We start from the raw sequence: 19,735 nt of genomic DNA on the forward strand, positions 1-19,735 counted from the left end.
CTCTTGTTATTCCTGGAAATGAACCAGAGAGGCTTTATAGTTGTACTGGCATACCTTGTATTCGGGACTTACTGTTCAAAGAAAGTGCTGAGAAACCAAATGTATAGTGACAACTGACCTGCCACAATACCAAAAATAAATAAGCGATTTAGTTTATTGCATAGATGTACTGGTCGGTCCTCTGGGATGTAACTTGGATCTCCAATGAACCTCAAACTAAATGTCAAAGGTTTAAAGAAAATATAGTTTAAGATGTAAACATTCAGCCTTAGTCAATTGGTGGTAGGAAACAAATGTTACTCACAATGCATACTTTCAAATGTTCAGTATTTGAGAAACTCTATAAATAATTGGGATTTGGGGGTCGTTTCAATGCTTAGTTCTGCTGTAAATGTGAGGCACTTACATATTTTCGTTGGTGTTAATAATATTTTTGTATTATTATATAATAGGTCTGTGTGTGACAATGTGCTTATTCAACAATTGAGCAAAAATCCCCCTCCCCCATATATTACTTTTCATTTCACACTGAGAGTTTGAACTTCAATAATTACCAGAAGTCAGTATATCATCATTGTTGTACTTCTTTTCTTGGTTTCAGAACACACTAGTGTGTACAAGCACCCTCTTTTAACGGTTTGTCCTTCACTGTTAATGTTGCATTTTCCATAACCATATGCAGTGTTTTTCTCTTTCACTGAACTGCATGTTTTCCTTCACATATTAAGACTTTCAGGGGCAGATACTTTGGCCATTGAAGGTGATAAAACTGTTTGTACAGAAAATGTTCAAGTTCTTAAGTGGAGAAACCGGCAAAAGGGAATGCCGTGGCGGCAATATGTTAATGTTTTGCAAATGATATTCATGGTAATGTATCGTTCTACACTGTAAATGTAAATAGTAGGCTAACATATTTGGAGGGAATAAGAAAGACTTTTAAAACCTTAACTGTTACATTAAGATTCATCCAAATTCTTTACTATTTTGTAAAAAGGAAAAGATAAGTAATAGTAATATAAGGTAATTTATTTATAGTAGTAATGTAACATAGAGACTAATAGCAAAACATATATTTTAATGAGTATATTACAAGTATAAAGCATGGGACATGTTTATTTTTATAAACAAAATTATTGGACAATGTTCTCTCATCAACACTTAAATATTTTAATATTCTGATAAACAGTTTGTGTGGTTTTCATTGTTCAGCTGCTTTGCCAAACTGTGTGGATTGTGTCTGTGTTTCATTCACACACTGAGCCCGCCCTGGCTTAATCCATTGGTTTTTTTATGTGCGCCTTTTCATTCCTGTCTTTATTTACTGTCAATATTCTTGTCATCACTGTGGTCTTCTGTCTGTGTATAAAGTTAACTCCTGTTTTACAAGCAATAAAGTATATTATATAAACTCTTTCGGAGGAATTGGAAATGACATTGCATGCCGGTAACGTGCTGTAGTTAGAATGAATCCAAACCAATATGAAATATGAACATTGTATTGTACTTACCACCTCTGCATGTTGGTGAGGCATGCTTGTACAAAAGTTTGCTATGTTCTCTTTGAGGTCCTAAGGGGGTTATCAGGCACATTATAAGGGTCTCTGCAAAAATGAAAACGTTGTATTAGCTTTGATATTAACACATGGGAAATGTGCAGTTGTGTTACCATTGAAGTAGAGTATGAAAAGGCTGAATCATTGTACAAATCATATCTAAAAACCAAAGAACTACGATAGAGCTTATATGGACAGTGTCTCTGTGTAGCCTGTACTGCATAATAATAATATATTTAATTTATATAGCGCTTCTCATCTGCCAAGACAAATCTCGAAGTGCTTCACAACAAGGGATACTGATAGGCTTTGAGATAATAAAAGACAAATAATTGTAATAATAATAAGAAATAAAAAAAGAAAATATAAAATAGAGTACAAAAATAAAAGTCGGAGATAGCGATAAAAATGGCAGTACTCCAGGCGTACCGTGCATGCCAGAAAAGGTGGTGAATATCTTACATTACAGATTTGCAGCAGTGCCATAATTAATATTTAGGCCTGGAGGACACATGTCCACCTTGTCAGCAATATTCATGTTTTTATTAAACGATTCAAAAAAATACCGGTAGCATATTTATCTGAGGCAAAAGCATGTGCAGCTCAAACTGTTTAATCTCTCTCATTTGTAAAACGTTGTATCAGCTTTAATTAACATTGGTATTTTTTTTTTTTTGCATTAATTGATATAAATAAGCCCACAGTAGTCACTTTTTATAGATGTACCTTGCTTGACAGATGGTCCATTATACTAACAAGGTAGACAATCACAAGACCACATCATGCCATTTACTGTTTTAAACATTTGTTTCAAGTGTACAACATGTGTCTAGTATCTATGTCATCATGCACTGTGCTTAAGTAACTTTGTACAAAACCAGATAAAATATATAGCTGCTGCATAAATACTATGTTGTATACACGGACCAATATTGATGAACCGTTATTAATATGCGTCTGGTTTAAAATACATGTATAGTCCAAACAGGCCCGGTTCCAGAACAAAATGACTAAGGGTGCATCTGAGATTAGAGAGGGTGCAGTGGTAAAGTGCTATTTTTATAAGTGGGGAGTGTACCTAACACCCTCTATGGGGGTCCTCACCTCCCCTGGGGGGGTCCGGGGGCATGCTCCCCCGGGAAGATTTTTTTTTAAATATTGAAGTTAAAACCATCAATCTGGTGCACTTTGAGACCAACAGTAAGAGATCTATGGATCTATGTGCTCTTTGCTTGATTATGCCTTCCCAGTCCCTTATCACATAGCTATAAGAGCATGGCGCCAGTTGTTGTAGCCAGTTGTGGTGAAGGCATCCGACTTACTTGAACCGAAATGTCTACATGCATAGCAGCAGATGGCATCTTTTTCACATGAATATTCCAGCCAATCTCTGTTTTGAAACCATGAGCTGCAAAATGAGCGCCTTACCCCACTGTACAGGCGAGTTGGGTACTTTTTTAAATATACCTGGGCAGGCTCTATTTTGCAGGCGGTGTTTGGGGTAACGGCTGCTCCGCCTCTGTGGGCGAGGCGGTCAAAGCCGGCGAGTCGGGCAGGAGGACGTTAGTGTCCACAACAGTAACGTAATGTCCCCATGATCTGAACTGTTATTACCTGCAGTAGATGCAGTGTATGCTGGCGATAAGGGCTGGCTGTTTTAACCATTTTCTGATCCATCATTGACTGCTGTGTAAGCACCTTGCAGATGATGAATGTACAGCGGCACAGGTCACGCGCACCTGACATAATAACGTTACTTACCGTTTAAATTGATCAAATAAATGCAGCAGACAATGCTATTCAACCACAATTACAATTTATTTTATTTCAACTATATTCTTCTTCTTATTATTATTATTATTACTTATATTGTTAGTAATAGTAGACAACATGTAATATTTTTCACTTTTAATCTTTTTCACTTTTAATTTTTTTTTTTTTTACCTTACATTTTTCAAATGAGGGTGCATAACGACTCAATTGAGGGTGCAATGCACCCTTATGCACCCCCGTAGAACCGGGCCTGAGTCCAAATCAGGTGTTTGCAAAATAATAGAATATATAGAATCAAAAACTATGATTTGTGTTTGTATTACAATGGAACCCCATTTCGTGTTACATTGGGAAGAAATAACCTACAACATGTTTAAACAATGCAGCTATATTCAAGAGGTACTCACACTAATGTCTAACAGACCTGCATCAGACAGGAGCAGCAATCATCTTTGATAATATGCGTTTCTTACGGTAACCATAGCAGTGATATTATTGTTTGATTTTCCACACGTTCCAGAAATTGACGAAACTGATGTTTGTTTTTAAATAGTTATTAACCTGTAAGGACACAGACAGTTGGTCTGCTGGCATAACCTGTTGTGGTTTTGATGAACTAACCCAGAAACTGTATTGGCTTGAACGGGCTTTCACGAAACATCTTCAAGTGGACTACTGAGTTACCGCAGCGAAGACGACCTTTTTCTGTGGTAAGTGCCCTTAACCACTTAGCACGTAATGTTGATAGCATAGTTGTGTACGTTAACTTAGCATAGTAACATATTAGTGTAAGTTTAACTTCCAACCTCTGGCAGGTCCTTATAGTGAACCATGAATTGATAAATACCTAACTTTAGCAGGATATGAATAACAGGAAATAATGAACTTGTTTGAATAAATAACCACTTTTTTACCATTATAAAAGCATCACCCTCCAATGCAACGGTTTACAAACATGTTGTGACCGCAGTGCTAGCCCTGAGCTAGCGTTAGCTTACGTTAATAGAAGTTCCACATGACCAGTTAAAGTTAGAAGACTCACCTGAAAGTAACCTGGATAAAATGTCAAAAATAGGAAAAATACTTGAGCCGAGCGTCGGTTTTTCTAGTGCAGTCTAGTATTCTTGTGTATAAGGTACAAGTCAGAGATGTTGTGTAGTAGGCAACATACAACAAATTAAACGCGCATCTTAGATAGCTTACTGTTGTCAACCTTCCTTGTATGTTTAAGTAGGCTACTTTAAAAGTTAAAGGTTTTATTTTAATATGCACATTTACAGTGTAGTTATACAATGCAACATAACTATAAGACATAAAACAATAAAACTAATTGTAAAAAACTATTACAAAATAATTCAAGAAGAAACTTAGTAAAAAATAGAATAGTGCAAGAGAATGTTGCAAGACTAATGTGCAAGTAATGCAGGAGAAGCACACTTTATTCAAGTAAAATAGAAGGTAGTATGCCCAATTAAATGCTGTATAAATAAATAAAATACTGCTTATTGTAATAATTGATAAATATGTGAGATGCACACAGATGAATAGTACGAAGTTAAGTAGCCTATGCATAATATTTGAACTTAAACTTTGTTGCCTTTTTGTGCTTTTTGACATTTTAGTTGTTCAATCATTTGGGCTGTGTTTATGCATGGGGCATACATTTTGCCATGCCTGTAAGGGTTTTTTTTATTTGTATGTTCAACTTCAGCTATACTATCATTGACACATCCCTGATTAAGAAAACGTGCTTAGCATTTAATATAACTTTCAGAAAAATTATTTGGTGTTGGGGGGACTGGTGATATGTAGTTTAAAAACATTCACCAAGTGAAAGTGTAAAATGATATGAATGTGTAGTATTTTTATAGCAGTTTTATGAGGGTGATTCATTGTGTAAGGTATACACAAGTAGATAATATATTTTTTAAACTGACTAAACTAAAAAATGCATTTAAATCAATATTGTTGCTAAGCATATATAAGAATGTGAAACAAGTCCCCCTAGAATTATTTTCATTTGTCTATTTTGTTCATGAGGAAACAAAAGTAACAATGTGTAAACAAACTGGCTTTAGAATTCAGAAAAAAATCAATATTTGATAGTGATCAGGATTTCTGTTTTATTACATTTTATTCAATGAAAGTGAAAAATAATATTAAGAAATAATGTTACGGATTTTTTTGGACGATTACATTATTTCCTCTGAGGACATCAAACAAACTTTGTTTTGCATTACAGTGTCTTCTTGTTAAAGACATTAAGTGTTAAGTCAACCTTTACTTCTGCATCAAGTTCAAGCATGTTCCTCAATGTTGTTATATTTACTCGACTATATTTATATAACAATTTAAATTATATGTACCTTAAATTGAGATCTGATTCAAAACACCTAATGGGCTTGAAAGATATGATGAATGCCCTGTTATGATTATACAACACAGAGGTTCGCATAATTGCTTTAATTACCCTATAAGCTCCACCTTCACCAGTAAACCTTTTACATTAATGCATGAGTAATGAGTTATTATAATCAAAATGTATAATGTTTATCTATGTAGATATATATAATATATATATTTATAAATACAGATAGATACATTTATAAATATGTATTTATAAGATGTTTTTATAAATATATCTATAAACATACATTTGGACTGTAACACTGGTCTTTTTTTCCTGCATTATGAGAAATATTCAGGACTTAAAAAGTACTTTTATATTTTGCCGTATTATTTGTACCCATGTTAAGGTTCTGAAAGCGGAGGTCAATATATATATACCAATATATTTTCCCATTGGTGTCAATCCACTCTGATAACAACGCTTGTTCTGTTCACCTCTTACCTTTTGACCTCCCTCTAGAGTGAGCATGACTGACGGACAGATGAGGGAGAGGCGGGAGGTGGTGCTCACGATACAAGAAAACAGAGTTTCCACTGAGGAGGAGCAGCTGCCCTACCCGAACCTGGCCCCTGTAGTTTTCCGCAGCTTAACACAGACCACAAGACCCCGTAACTGGTGTTTGCAAATCGCCTGTGGCCCATATCCTTTTCTTACTGCTGGAAGTTTAACCTGACCTAACATAACCCTCTGACACCTGGTAAAACCAATTATGTGAAATTAGAATAAATATCATATAATTTATGTCTGACTGTCGCATATTACAACATTTTATACATTTGGCCATTATTATTATCATTAATTGCCTCTTTTACATAATCCTCTCATCTCATCCTTTGTGTTTTGACCTTAATATTTTCCTCCACTTGGATGGAGTATATGTCCATACTGATAATCATTCTCAACTGTGTAAGTTTGGGCATGTTCAAGCCCGGTGAAGGGAAGAGCCACAAACTAGAGGTACGTGTAACCGCTGTATTCTTCTGAGTAGGCCTGGGCAGGGAAATGTACTGTGTCATTAACATCTACTTCCAATATAATGAATGCCTAATTGCGAGAGTAGCTTAATTATGACATAACTGGTTAATAATAACTTCTTGTATATTATTTTTTGTAAATATATGCAATAAATTGAAAATGTTCCTCCGTGTTTCTGGCCAGGTGTTCGATTTTTTTGTCTTTTCATTCTTTCTGGTGGAAATGACCGTCAAGATGGTGGCCTTTGGAGTCTATGGCTACCAAAACAGCTACCTTCGAAACAAATGGAACAAGTTGGACTTCGTTATCAACATTGCAGAGTCAGTGACTCACAATGCAAAGCAGCCAACATATGATCCATAGTGTACACACTGTACAATGTACATATGCTTATCAATCAAATCTATTGTTGATAGGCTTGTTTATGAACAGATTGCTTTAATATTTAGTATTACATTTTGTGATGGTTTTTGTTTTGTTCATGAAAGAAGGCAAATTCAAACTCTTCTCATTGTTTTAACTGTCCCTTCAGGTCGTTTGGATATTTTTTCAATATCCTTGGCATCGACTTTCTACTCTCTCAAGTCTTTGGACCGTTGCGACTGATCAGCAGAGTACCAAGTAAGTTGATATTTAAACACATTTCAGTGTTCCTTAAAACATTTTGTTTTGCAGTGTTTTCTCTTTGAAATATACCTACAATAACTGCTATGTATTTTGAGTGATACTTCCTCATTTTACTTATGGTTTCTTATATTTGAGAAATACCAGGTCATTAGCCATGTAAACATGTAGAACTACATTTAACAACAATTGTAAACATCTTACATTTGTGTTTTAGTATTATAATTATCCCCTTTGATGAATCTTAAGTGCAAAGTGAAAACATCTGATATTCTATTTCATTCCTATTGAAAAAACATTTTGTTCCTTAGTGAATCTTTTAGTATTAATACCATTCTTACTAGATATGATGAAAAATGTATCACAATAATTTTGGCTATGATGAAAATCAAGAATGTATACATCATGATACATACACAGAAATAAAGAAAGATAGTAATACCTCTGCCATCTATTGCAATTCCATACACTGTTCCTGTAATCCCATAACAACTGCTGACGGCATCTTTTTGTCTTTATTCCTGTAGGTATGCGGGACGTAGTTACAGTTCTCATAGGCGTCGTGCCCATGCTTGCAATTGTTCTCGTCATCTTCTTGTTTGTCATCCACATCTTTGCCGTGGTCGGAGTCCAGCTGTGGGCGGGCGAGCTGCGCAACCGCTGCTTCCTGCGAGACGACATTCCCACGTAAGGTTTTAGTCTGTTTTTCCATTATTTGCATGTTTTTACTTCTCCGTCCTGCTTTAATTAACAATGACCAATTCCCAAAATAATTCTCCAAGTATTTCTTGATTTTTTTTATTATAATTGGTCTATAAAATGTCAAATAATTGTATAGTAAAATAAAATGGCACATCCCAATTTTCCAGGACCTAAGGAGATTTATTCAGATTTGTTTTATTTAACTGACTTGCATTCAATAGGTATGTATAATACTATATATAGAGAGAAATATAGTGAAAACAATATAATGGTATTAAATTAAATGCATTTCCTCCTTTGATGTGTGAAAATGCTAAGAAAAACACAAACTCACATTTTCTGTATATAATAACATCAAATAATAATTGTTATTTACCTTGATGACACATGTCACGGCACACATTACATCCTGTTGTATGACTTGGTTTATATTCACATTTATCAATTATTTAACTGAACTGAGTTGTATAACTATGTATCATTAACATGATACACTGCATGTCAATTCTCTATCTCCCAATCACAAAAAACGCATCATGTGAATTCTTAAATATTTGTAATGGTTCACTATTTCTAGTTCATTTCATCTGTCTTTCTTTTTCTGTACAGAAATAACAGCATGTCCCTTACCCCATACTTCAAGACCCAGTTTGATGAAAAAGTTCCGTTTGTCTGTACGGAGGAAGGCATGAGCGGGATGCAACACTGCCGAGATATACCCCCTTACCAAGAGAATGGGGGAAACTGCTCATTGGCTGCCCCCCACAATGCCTCAGCTGTGAATTGGGGAATCCCTATAGTGGCTTCACACACCTGTGTAAACTGGCACTCTTTCTACAATGTCTGTCGTGCTAGTGAGAAAAACCCCCACCGGGGAGTGATCAACTTCGACAACATCTTCTACGCCTGGATAACCATATTCCAGGTAATAAGGTCTTTCTTGATAAAGTGTTCTATCTGTGTATGCACCTCAACACCAAGTCAAATTCCCTGTGTGTGTTAATCTACCTGGTAATAAACCTGTTTCTGATTCTGATGCAGGGATACATTTGTATGTGAACGTGTGGTAGCATGAAACATGGTGAGCGTAGAGGTCTATGTAATTCACTCTATAAATGTTATTTATATCACTCTATCTCTCTGTTTCCCAAAGGTTGTCACACTAGAAGGATGGGCTGAGATCATGTTTTTCGTAATGGATTCTCATTCCTTCTTGAGTTTTTTATTCTTCATGCTGGTCACCATTGTGAGTAGCCTTTTGCCTTTTTGCAGTTAACAACCTTAGCATTTGACTGTGTTTCTAGGTCTCTAACAACCTCTGAATGATGGTTTGGTATTATTCCATGTGGTTTATTTGAGCTCTGGTAGACAAAAGGGTCTGTAAAGTTGGTTAAATAACTTCAGTAACAATCATGAAAATCCAACAGCAGCAGTCAAATACCTTGAAAGTGAGTCTTTATTGAATCCAAAATAGTTGTCCCAATGCTGAAACCCTGTTGCATAATAATGAGACTCAGTGAATACTTACATTTCACTTTACTCCTGGCTTGCTGCAGTTCTTTTTCAAATGACCTGGAGACAGAGAGCCATCTGATAACTGTAGATTTGCGTTTTTCGCTTGGGCTAACAGCAAATGGGAGCTATGTCCTCACAATTTGTTTTACATGTGATCATGTTGAAGAAATATTAAAAGACATATAAGCTACAACTTGTTTATTTTGGTTTTGTTATTTAATTTCAGACTGAGAACAAATGATTTGGACACTTGAATTGCACTTTTGCAAAACTTGCAACCCTTTTATTTTCAAATTAAACACGAGAGTTATAGAAAATGTGTAAGAGCATGCAAAAGAAAAGAATAACCAGAAAGAAACTGAAAGAAAATGAGAATGAAGAGGAAAGACAAACGATGCTTGCTTTAGAGCAGTTGCACTAAATACCCTTTCTTTACTTCCCCAACCAGATGGGCTCCTTCATCATAGTCAACGTCTGCGCAGTCGTCATCGCCACCCAGTTCTTGGAGAATATGAAACTGAAGTCAGAAGAGCCGAGTCCCGGTGCTGCGTGTAACACTCTGCCTCTGCTCTGTCGAAGGTTTGCCTGTTGGCTACGGAGGTTCAACAGGCAAGTCACTCTTTAAGCTCTGTATACCGTACAACCAGGATGTCAGTACCACTGACTGTAAAATGCATTGTGTTTTTGCCGTCAAAATAGTACTTTTCAGTGCTGTTGTGTGTACAACGGTGTAAGATTATGCAAGATGCATTATTCGATTACTTCCAGAAGATAATCCTACAGTATATGCAAATGCCGTAGTCATAATATAGCTTTTTTAGTTTCAGGTTGGGAATGTCTAGGTAGAGAAAATAAATGTCCTTTGCACCCAGAGACAAATGTTAAAGTGTAAATGAATCTTGAATATGATCTTAGTTCAACGTGCGTACTGCTCTCCGTGTGAAACTGAATGTGTTGGCATGGAATCATTGCATTAGTCAATATGTGTTTTCTCAGAATGGGACCCCAAAAATGTTTAGAGGCAATTCCAGAAAGAGATTCATTCAAAAGCAAACAAAGATGAAAATGCACAGAACAAAACATGAAATCATTATTTAACATGGAACAAACTCTCTCTTTGTCTTTTTTAGTTACTTACTGTTGTTCATGTGCTTCAACCCATAGAAGTAACAAGGTGCAACCCAAAGCCGGCCAAAAGGGAACGTTGGGATCGGTGAGGCTCGTCAGCAGCTTTCTGCAGTACCAATGTTACAACACTGCTGCCCCATCTAACTGACTCCCTTATCTTTTAGATTTTGACACCCTTCAACAAGCACATTCAGACGTTGGTTGAGAGCTCACATTTCGACCATGTGATCATGTTTGCTGTTTTCCTCAGTATTACCACCATTGCAGTTGAACATCATAATCAGGTGAGGAGCAAAGTGTTTCTTTGTCTAGGCTTCTATGGATTCCTGTGGTTTGATTAGAGTAGTTTATTATGCTGGGGGTGAAAAGAGGAATACTATAATGAGATATTAACAATTTATTCTTTCCCTTCTTTATTTTCCTTTTTGGCTCTTCCAACAGCCTCTTGAGATGACACACGTGTTAAACATCTGTAACATCGTTTTCACATTTGTATTTTTTGTGGAGATGACGTTAAAACTGATCGCACTCCGCTTCAAATACTTTTTTGATCTGAACAACATCTTCGACTTTGCCATTGTTATTGTCAGGTAATGTAATCCCATCCAGTCCCACATGAGAACTACACTCAGAGTTATATCCTGTAAAATCTTTGAAATGTATATTACGTTCAACCAATTTCATTATTTGGGGTCTGACAATTCTACACAAAAATTGAGGTTTATGACACTGACTCCATGTATATATTTATACAAGTTATCAGTGTCGGAATGTAACTTAGTGCATAATTCAAGTATTGTACTCTAATACTTAATTTATTAACCCTCATAGTGAGTTACAAATAAACACACATGAGACACTGATATGATATGATTGACCAACCACGTCATTAAAATGATATGACGTGTATTTGTTGACGATAAAAAGCAGAATAATATTATGCTATGCCTATGATACTATAATCAGTGCTGGAGATAAGTTAAGCTCATGCACTCAATAATTGTATTAAAGTTCATTGATAAGTACCTGTACTTTACTTAATTGCTTTCATTCTATGCTACTTTAAACTTCCACCCCTCTACTGTACATCTTATATGGTTCTATGCCAGTAATGTCCATATCTCACCTAATTTTTAGGTTAAAGGGAAAGTTCTTCAATCTACGTGTTGCTGCTAATACCTTTACTTAAGTCAGTGTTTCTTCTTGTTTGTGGTGTTCAGTGTGTGGGAGCTAATTTCCCAATCAGATGGCAGGTTGTCAGTGCTGCGCGTTTTTCGTCTGCTGCGGTTTGTGAGGCTTCTTCACTTCCTCCCATACCTGCTGAGACAGCTGCTGGTGCTGAAGAGGACCATCGCCGAGGCAGGCCCGCTCTGCATGCTGCTGCTGTTCTTCACTTTCGTTTGCAGGCATGTACACACACAGATCCAACCTCCCTCTCTATCATTCGTTCGAGACATTTGTAGTATCGCAGAAAATCCCATATTATAATGTTCTATTATTACAATAATGATCACCTATGAGATACACACATTTGAACAGTGGTAATTGTAGACGTATACTCAAGTACTTTACATAGTTATAATTTGGAATACATTAATATTATCTGGCACTCAGAGGTAAACATTTTACTTTTCTGCAGTTAATTTATCTGACACTCGGTTACTTTTTATATAAATAACATGGTGTGTTGATAAAATATATACACTACTATTCTACTCAGCAGTACACAAACTATACAATATGTTCTCCACATGAGTACTTTTGATACTTTAGGTACATTTAGCTGATAATACTTCTCTACTTTTACGTAAGGAACATTTTGATCTCAGGATCTTTACTTGTAATGGAGTACTTTTAGAGTGGTATTACATAATAACTAAAGGGTCTGAGTATTTCTTTCACCCCTGGATTTCAATGATGTTGTGGTTTCTCTGCAGTGTACTGGGTATGCATCTGTTTGGTGGTCAATTCATATTCAAGGACCCTCAAGGAGATATAATCATTGAGCGAAAAAACTTTGACACCCTGCTCTGGTCCATGGTCACTGTGTTCCAGGTACGTTTTTGTATTTCTTAATTTGAGCTCTCATGATTGTAATCCACCCTTATGCATTGTTTGCCTTAATATCTATCAGTGATACTCTTTGAATCTATCAATCCAGATTCTGACTCAGGAGGACTGGAACATGGTGCTGTACAACGCCATGACGGCTACCACGCCATGGACTTTCCTGTACTTTGTCAGCGTCATTATGTTAGGAAAACATGTACTTCTCAATATTCTCGTGGGCATAGTGGTTCAGAGCTTCCAGGAAAGGGTAAAGACCTGTGTCTTCTCCAAGAGCTCGATGTTTTACACACAAAAGCTAAGCACACTCAAACACTCACATACACACCAATGCTGTACTCTACTTCCTGTTGTTCCAGGATTCCTCAGAATGCGTTCAAGACTTTTCTCACGTTGATGAGGATTTCAACGACTCTGTAACCAGCTTCACTACAGAGACAGTAAGTCTCTAAGAGTCATGAATCTTTGAGATGTTGGTGAGAAACTTTTTTGCTTCTCCCTTGTTGAGATAATAGTTACGGTTTGTAAGACATGGGGTGATGTACCTGCTCAGTCATAGACACTGTCCCACACACACCTTGCTATTTCATTTTGTTCCAGGACCCCTCGAGACCCAGCCAATCTCCCGTAACCTCTGAGAAAGACACTGAACCAGCAAATACCCAAGAAGACAATGTAAGTTCCTATGAGTAAAAGTTATAGTATAGAATAGAATAGATAGTTCTTAAGTCTGGTTTTGAGCTCAACCGAGAGTTAATCCTGGGGTGAAAATGTTAGGTTATTTGCATAAATATGGTCATGTGTCTTTGCGGGAAATCTCTAAGCAACATGTATGCTAGTGTACTGCTTTAATGTTCATGGGGGTTCTTTGAAATATGTATTTCATGCTTTGGCTAAAGAGAGGCAGCGGATGTGTAACTTCTACCGTCCCTCTTCAGAAACCTTTGACCTGTATCCAGCAAATGCTCCACTGGTGCAAGGAACATGAAGAGTGGGCATTCTACGTCTTTTCTCCACAGAACAGGTACGTTTAATAGGTAACGATATTTCTATCATCATCATCTGTTCTCAAAACATTTAATAAATAATAATTAAAATGTCAGGGCCAAATAATCCGTTTGTATCCATCATACACTATTACTTTTGGATTGTGAAACAGGTTTTTAAATGCATTGCATGTGGTGTTAAAAAGTCTTCTACGACCAGTTTGAGCCAGTCACATCGCATTTGATTGATATATCTATGTGTAGATTTCCGATTTCAAAATGTATATTTCAATGTTTTACAGGAAGTGAAAAAGAGAGATTTTGATAAACAAACTTGATGTATTTTTTGCATATCCCAAGGGAATCAAAAATATTTAACATCTCACTTTCTCTTGTAATTGCTTCCTCTTATGTTTAACGGACTTTGTTAACTAAGGTAAGTGTGCATGTCTTTAGGTTCCGAATCTATTGCCAACGTTTGATCTATCACAAGTTGTTTGACAACACGGTTCTCCTATTCATCCTGCTAAGCTGCGTCACCATTGCTATGGAGAGGCCTGCAATACACAATGAAAGCACGGTGAGAAACCTGCCATTACTGATAGTCTGGAGACATACATTAAACCCTCAAACACAACCCTATCTAATCAGACACACACAAGCATCGTACGATTAATGTAGAACACACACAGTAATCATATTACATGTACTGTGGGATGAGAGGAGGCATCAATGCAGAATAAGAGACACACAAAGTCAAGATGAATGTTTTGCATCTTATGGAACAAATAATATGTAATATGAGTTTTTATTAAATGTAATACAAATACAGGCAGGATATAATTGAATCTCACCCTGTCCTTTAGGAGCGATGGATCCTGAATATGTCGCGTTACGTGTTCTCCGGTGTCTTCCTGGTAGAGATGCTCTTTAAGGTAAGATCTGTTTTGTTTTTTAACAGTTTTACCTTTATGACCCCTAATTTGTTAAATTAACTGTCCAATACCTGCTGGGTGGAGATCAGAAATGAGAATTAAAGGAAAATATATAAACAATATATTGCAAATTAAACAAAAAGATAAAGTTACGTTTTTGTATTCATCATTTTCTAGCTTTAAATACATTTTGTAGCTCAGATTTTCAGGAGTATTTCAAAAAGGCCCATATTATTGTATTAAGACGTCTTAATTGATCCATTGTTGCTGTAACAACAGGTTGTAGCTCTCGGTGTGTTCTTTGGGAAGGACAGCTACTGCAGCACTTCCTGGAACGTCATGGATGGTTCGCTGGTGATTCTGTCGGTAATTCATATCATCATCTCTCTGGCCAGTTCGGGCGAAAACAACATGCTGGGCATTCTCAAAGTGTTGCGCCTGCTACGGACACTTCGCCCACTGAGGTACAACAGAGCATAGATGTGTGTTTTCTTTTTGTGTGGATTTATGCACATGTTTATGTAATATGGCTGCGCTGGCATCACACCTCATGTCATAGTTGGGTAATTTGGTAGTGTGTGTGTGTGTGTGTGTGTGCTGGTTCTAAGAAATAAAGTTTGTTTATGTCTGTTATCCAGGGTGATCAAGCGGGCCCCCAAATTGAAGCTGGCTGTGGATGCTTTGATCACATCCATCAAACCTATCGGTAACATTGTTTTCATCTGCTGCGTCTTCTTCTTTTTCTACAGCATCCTTGGGGTACAGGTACTGTGGAAATGCATACACACACACACACACACACACACACACACACACACACACACACACACACACACACACAGACACACACACACACACACACACACACTTATCCTATGCATCGAAAGTTAAGACTTTATAATGACATGGCAATGGTGGATTAACACTCTGTCTCTGTTTCTCTCTCACACTGTACACTGTAGCTGTTCCAAGGGAAGTTCTTCCACTGCTTGGGTCAATACACAAAGAACATCACCAACAAGTCTGACTGTCTCTCAGCCAACTATCTCTGGGTGCAAAAGCCGTACAACTTTGACAACCTGCCTCAGGTAAGGACTGACTCTCTGTGAATGAGACAGCGAAAGGCATGGAGGCCGCAAGCATTCATGACAGCATCTCCAAACACAAAACTAACAAAATAGACACTAGAAATTAAATTGGTTAATCATGCGTAACATTCATACATTTAAAAAAATGTCATCTTATCTTCACCCAATGTGGTCCATTATATACTTAAATTACCCTCAAAAAGGTTTTTACTTTATTGTTGTTTACACAGAGTTATTTGTAGTGTCTTTGATGTTTAAGCAAATACGATTAAAACTTAATAGAAATAGCAGTGTGATAACTTCACAGTTCTTTCTTTGTTTCCAATTTAGGCTCTGATGTCCCTTTTTGTGATGTACTCAAAGGACGGATGGGTGAACCTAATGTATGATGGACTGGATGCTGTGGGAATAGACCAACAGGTATTTTTTGTTGGCAATATGCAACATGTACACATGGTATCAGAAGAAATAAATTCTTATGTTTATTTTCTTCTCTTCTAAGCCCGTGATAAACCATAACCAGTGGATGCTTGTTTTTTTCATCACGTTCATGGTTATGAGCTTCGTCCTCCTCGATATGTTTATCGGTGTAATGGTGGAGACCTTCGCCCAGTGTCAGCAGCAGCAAAAAAAAGAAAATGAAGAGGAAGCGTCACATGACCTGAGCAGGAGTAAGGAGCCTTTTAAAGTCTAAAAACCACAAACACTGAAAACAATGTACAAAATGTATTCAAACAGATAGTGTACTGGGTTTACAAGATTATTTTTGTTGAAAACTAAAAATGTGATGTGACCGTATGTGTGTAAGTCTTCCAATACACATTTCATTGCACCCATTGTCGATATAGAAATATCAATAAATGCAGTTCTAAATGCTTTGGGCGTTTGAAACTAATATGTCTCCCATCTCTGTTCACATTCATCTGAATATCTCCATCTTTGTGTGTCTACATTTCAGACAAGCCTAAGAAGATACCTACGCAGCCTCCATATTACACATACTACTCCCCGATGCGTCGCTCCATACACACTCTGTGTTCCAGCGACTTCCTTGACGTCTTCATGGCCGCTGTCATTTTGATCAGTGTCCTCATCATGGCCTTGCAACATTACAAACAACCTCTGGTAATTGCACACACCGTCCCTGTCTACAGCTTAGAAATGCCACAAAAAAGGAATGTGCATTGACTCTAGGAGGAGATGGAATTAAACCGTTTGCTGTCTTTGTGTTCAGTATATAGAATTGCTCACTGAGTATTCGTACTATGCCTTCACTCTCCTCCTGATCATTGAAATCCTCTTGAAGATTCTGGCGTTTGGCATACGGAGGTTCTTCCGAAACAGGTAACACGCTACAATAATGGAGAATTCAATTTCCTTATTTGCATGTTCGGAAACGTCAGTACTCATAGTGTTGTGTGCATAATGTTTGTGTTTGTTTAGTTGGAATCATCTGGACGTGGCGGTTGTCTTGGTTTCCGTCGTCAGCATTGTTTTCATTGGGATGGAAATGGCCGACTGGATTCCCATTAATCCCAGCATCCTGAGAGTCTGTAGAGTTCTCAGGCTAGCAAAAGGTACACACACACACACACACACACACAATCTCAGACACACACTTGAAAAAGGGAAACGTTTCTTAAGGATAGCTTTTGGTGCGAAAATGTCTAATTAAGTGTATGTGTTTTGCATGCACATACACAAAGTCATTCCTAACATCTCCTGTGTCTCTCCTCAGTGCTGAAGCACAAGAAAATAAGAGTCCTCCTGAAAACAATTATCAAGACGCTGTCACAGGTAAAAACTTGATTTTGTTTCTGCTAGATTCATTATAGATGCAAAATGAGAAATAATTATTTTAATTTCCATGGAGATGTTCCTGCTGCATTTGTGCTAGAGTTGATCAATATTTGAATGTTTAAAGTATGCCGATTGTGATCCTGATGTATCTGTTTGCAATCTGTTTGGACCCTAGAGAGCCCATAACGCTAGTCAGTTTTATTATTGAATTCGCAAACCAATAAAGATCTTAGTGTATTTCTTTTACAGTAGTCGTAGATCTCTGGTCATTTAAAAGTTCTCTATCATTTTACAGATGTCTCTGTAAATGGAGCAGAACATAAAATGCTACTAAAAAAAGGTGCCATGCTTAAAAAACATTGGTAATCAGAAATGAAGGCTTGTCTAAAATAAAGGCTTGTCATCTCTTCTAGCTAAGGCAAATAAGATCCTGGTCCCTATTTGAAGATCTACAGATTGTAGTGTTTGTTGTTGTTTGTGGGAGATCTAACATGCATTTTCATTTTGTTTAGGTTGGGAGCATTTGTCTTCTGTTCGCTTTTTTTTTCTTTATATACGCTGCGCTGGGAGTGGAGCTCTTCGGCAACCTAGGTCAGTCACACTTCTAGCAGAATACACACATCAATATCAGAAAGAGACACATTTTCTTGATACATTTTGTTTTTTGTGGATGAATACACTTGATTTTTGTTTGAAAACAGTATCTGTATGTTTGAATTGTGTGCTTCTGTTTCCATCAGAATGTACCGAAGAGTATCCCTGCCTTGGCTTACATCGGCATGCTAACTTTGAGCATTTTGGCATGGCCCTGCTCACGCTGTACCAAGTGTGCACCGGAGACAACTGGAGCGCAATAATGAAGGTAGGTCACTGCTGAGAGAGCAGTCTGTGAGTCAGTCCATCAGCCTTTCTGAATCCTGCCCTTTGTTTCTCAAGGACACTTTGAGGGAATGTCGTCCCACCGACATCAATTGTGTGAGCTACCTCTACCACGTCTCCCCCATGTTCTTCACCTCCTTCGTGGTCATGGCCCAGTTTGTACTGGTCAACCTGGTGGTGGCAGCCATAATGCAGGCTCTGGAGGACAGCAACGAGGTACAGTTGCTACAACAATCACAGACCAAGAAAGCACAGAAACACATAGCCAGTATTTATAAACAACAGCTGTAAATCTTTAACAGGTTTGTAATTTCTTATATTTTATAATAAAATAATCCCATTACGTTTTTTTTTGTAATTCTTTATTTATTTGGGGTCACATTAGTTTAAAAGTACAGTTTTGCAAATCATATATTTTTAGAGACCCGAAAATTATAAATTAAATACCGAACAAAATTAGTCAAATAAAAACGAAAAAATACACAGGGGTTGTTTGAAATGACAAATATCTACACATGTACATTAAGTTTCATGGAAAGAGCAATATAACAGCTACTTATTATTTGGTATTTAAATCTTAGTTTGAAAGCTAAAAATAAGACAAATCAACTTTTATTTCTTATTTAAGATTTAAATACCAAAGTAACAGAGGAATATTTTAATATTTCAGAGCAACCCCACTAATTTCTGTCTCCCCCTGGAGGAGGAGGAGGAGGAGGAGGAGGAGGAGGAGGAGGAGGAGGAGGAGGAGGAGGAGGAGGAGGAGGAGGAGGAGGAGGAGGAGGAGGAGGAGGAGCCGTCGGACAATGCAGGCACAAGTCTCCAGGACAGTGTTGGTGTTTTAAGTAATGAGTGAATATTTGTAAATGTGATTACTTGAAGTTTGATTCTTTGTTTCTGTACCTTTTTTTCATAACATGAATAAATAGAACTTGATTTCCACATGGATCACTTTTTACTTTTCTATTCATTCATTTCTTGTTTTGGTTGTTATATAAAAATACTTCAGATCTAGTATGAAGAATCAATGTGATAAATGTGAAACACCTCGACAAAGTCCCTTGGCCATTATGACAATACGACAGCAATTGGATGGAAAGAAAACACACGAGGCAGTCCTGAACACATAAATGCTTAAATTATTAAGAGCAAAGTCTACTTCTTTAAAGGGTAAAGAGACGTCAGAGGGTGGTATGGGAACATGTAAGAAAAACAGAGCATGAAACATGGAGGCTTTTAGATTTTCAGCATCTCAAGTTTTGACCTCTTTACAGGGAGAAAGGCTATTGCAAATAGACGT

The 19,735-nt window shown here is 37.1% G+C and overlaps 1 protein-coding gene and 1 long non-coding RNA gene across 4 annotated transcripts in view; one reads left to right on the top strand and one right to left on the bottom strand.

Moving 5' to 3' along the window:
* LOC139434696 (uncharacterized) overlaps window positions 1–4,504 on the bottom strand; it is a 102,204-nt gene extending 97,700 nt beyond the window's left edge. Inside the window, exons 1-3 of one of the 3 annotated variants that reach the window (XR_011644016.1) lie at window positions 4,369–4,503; window positions 1,509–1,601; window positions 19–1,375 (exon numbers count right to left, since the gene is read on the bottom strand). This is a non-coding gene — a long non-coding RNA (uncharacterized lncRNA). Of the gene's footprint in view, window positions 1–18; window positions 1,376–1,508; window positions 1,602–4,368 lie in introns of those variants that run through there. The other 2 variants (XR_011644017.1, XR_011644015.1) reach the window with 2 other exon arrangements.
* Window positions 4,505–6,604: 2,100 nt separating this feature from the next.
* Window positions 6,605–19,291, top strand: LOC117453445 (voltage-dependent T-type calcium channel subunit alpha-1I-like). Its single transcript, XM_034092263.2, has 31 exons — window positions 6,605–6,693; window positions 6,895–7,031; window positions 7,244–7,332; window positions 7,863–8,022; window positions 8,647–8,962; window positions 9,191–9,283; window positions 10,001–10,161; window positions 10,717–10,765; window positions 10,845–10,964; window positions 11,122–11,270; window positions 11,901–12,086; window positions 12,618–12,735; window positions 12,842–12,997; window positions 13,107–13,187; window positions 13,348–13,422; window positions 13,686–13,771; window positions 14,190–14,313; window positions 14,600–14,668; window positions 14,948–15,132; window positions 15,307–15,433; window positions 15,631–15,756; window positions 16,087–16,176; window positions 16,259–16,427; window positions 16,715–16,881; window positions 16,991–17,100; window positions 17,200–17,333; window positions 17,495–17,553; window positions 18,069–18,147; window positions 18,297–18,418; window positions 18,493–18,651; window positions 19,106–19,291. The coding sequence occupies exons 1-31, from the start codon at window positions 6,613–6,615 to the stop codon at window positions 19,289–19,291; spliced, it is 3,963 nt and encodes a 1,320-aa protein (XP_033948154.2). The 5' UTR covers window positions 6,605–6,612.
* Window positions 19,292–19,735: the final 444 nt, after the last annotated feature.

Source organism: Pseudochaenichthys georgianus, chromosome 10 (genome assembly GCF_902827115.2).
Source record: "Pseudochaenichthys georgianus chromosome 10, fPseGeo1.2, whole genome shotgun sequence".
NCBI lineage: Eukaryota > Metazoa > Chordata > Actinopteri > Perciformes > Channichthyidae > Pseudochaenichthys > Pseudochaenichthys georgianus.